At 39.2% G+C, this 1,026-nt stretch overlaps 1 protein-coding gene across 1 annotated transcript in view; it reads left to right on the top strand.

Moving 5' to 3' along the window:
* Window positions 1-13: 13 nt before the first annotated feature.
* LOC108355207 (E3 ubiquitin-protein ligase RNF25) overlaps window positions 14-1,026 on the top strand; it is a gene marked incomplete at its 5' end in the record, with an annotated part of 2,520 nt that continues 1,507 nt past the window's right edge. The window contains 2 exons of the mRNA XM_017606378.1: window positions 14-81; window positions 137-971. Of these exons, the coding sequence (XP_017461867.1) occupies window positions 14-81; window positions 137-971 (903 nt within the window). The remainder of the gene's footprint in view (window positions 82-136; window positions 972-1,026) is intronic.

Here is a 1,026-nt window from a genome sequence, read left to right as displayed (position 1 = left end):
TACCTAAAGATTGAGAGATGAGGTGGAGTCTTTGGAAGCTATATTAATGGATGATGTTCAAATAACTAGAAATCCAGAAAGGTTTGAATATATTGAAATGCATTATAACGTAATAAATGGTTTTAAATAATTTTAGTGATGCGCCTGAACTTATAGAAACTACAGTGTTTCCTCAAGTAGGTGATGAGGTCGAACAATATGTATGTGTGACTCTGCAAGTTATTCCCACAGTCGACTATCCAGAAACAAGCCCTGAATATAAGCTACTGCGTCCACGTGGCTTGGATGATGCGCGTTTGGAGGCTATTAAACGAGCATGCAACGAGAAATTGAGGGAGTCCATAGGTTTCCCCGTTGTGTTTGATCTAATTGAGGTGGTGCGAGAACATTTAACGGGAAGCAATTTACCGAGCGGCCAGTGTGTTGTTTGTTTATATGGTTTTAGTGATGGTGACGAATTTACACGTACAGAATGTTTTCATTATTTGCATAGTTATTGTTTGGGCCGACATCTAAATGCTTTACGTCGAACTTATAAAGAAGAATATGATAAGCTACCAAGTTGGCTTCAAAAAACCTCTGATCCATTTCAAGCGCTATGTCCTGTTTGTCGCGAGCCTATCAAAGATCAGGAAGATAGTTTGCGTTGTGCCATGCCGCCATCTGAGCTTCAAAATGCGCCTGAATTTAAATTAACACGAGAACTAAGAGATCTTCAGCAGCGTATGTCTGCACTATTTCTTAAGCAGAAGAAACGTGGGGGTATAATAGATGTGGACGCAGAAAGTGGAACTGTTATTTCGATTGAAAGTGAGGAAGAGATGAGATTGCGTTTACAACGTAAGCCCAATTATAACGGCAGTAGGAGAGCGGAAAACACGATTACTGAATGTAACTTATTAGAAACAGAAGGAAGTAGTGGAAGTAATGGGAGTCAGAACGCGGGAACTTCGTTATCTCTGGTTCAAAAAGTAAGTACATTTTAAAGGAAATAATATCTCAAAATTTTGCCTATGTTCAATACAG

This window comes from Rhagoletis zephyria, unplaced genomic scaffold (genome assembly GCF_001687245.7).
Source record: "Rhagoletis zephyria isolate East Lansing unplaced genomic scaffold, Rhagoletis_zephyria_1.1 Rzeph_scaffold_43395, whole genome shotgun sequence".
Classification (NCBI taxonomy): Eukaryota; Metazoa; Arthropoda; class Insecta; order Diptera; family Tephritidae; genus Rhagoletis; species Rhagoletis zephyria.
The sequence above is the reverse complement of the archived record's forward strand: the minus strand, read 5'-3'. Positions and strand labels throughout refer to the sequence as shown.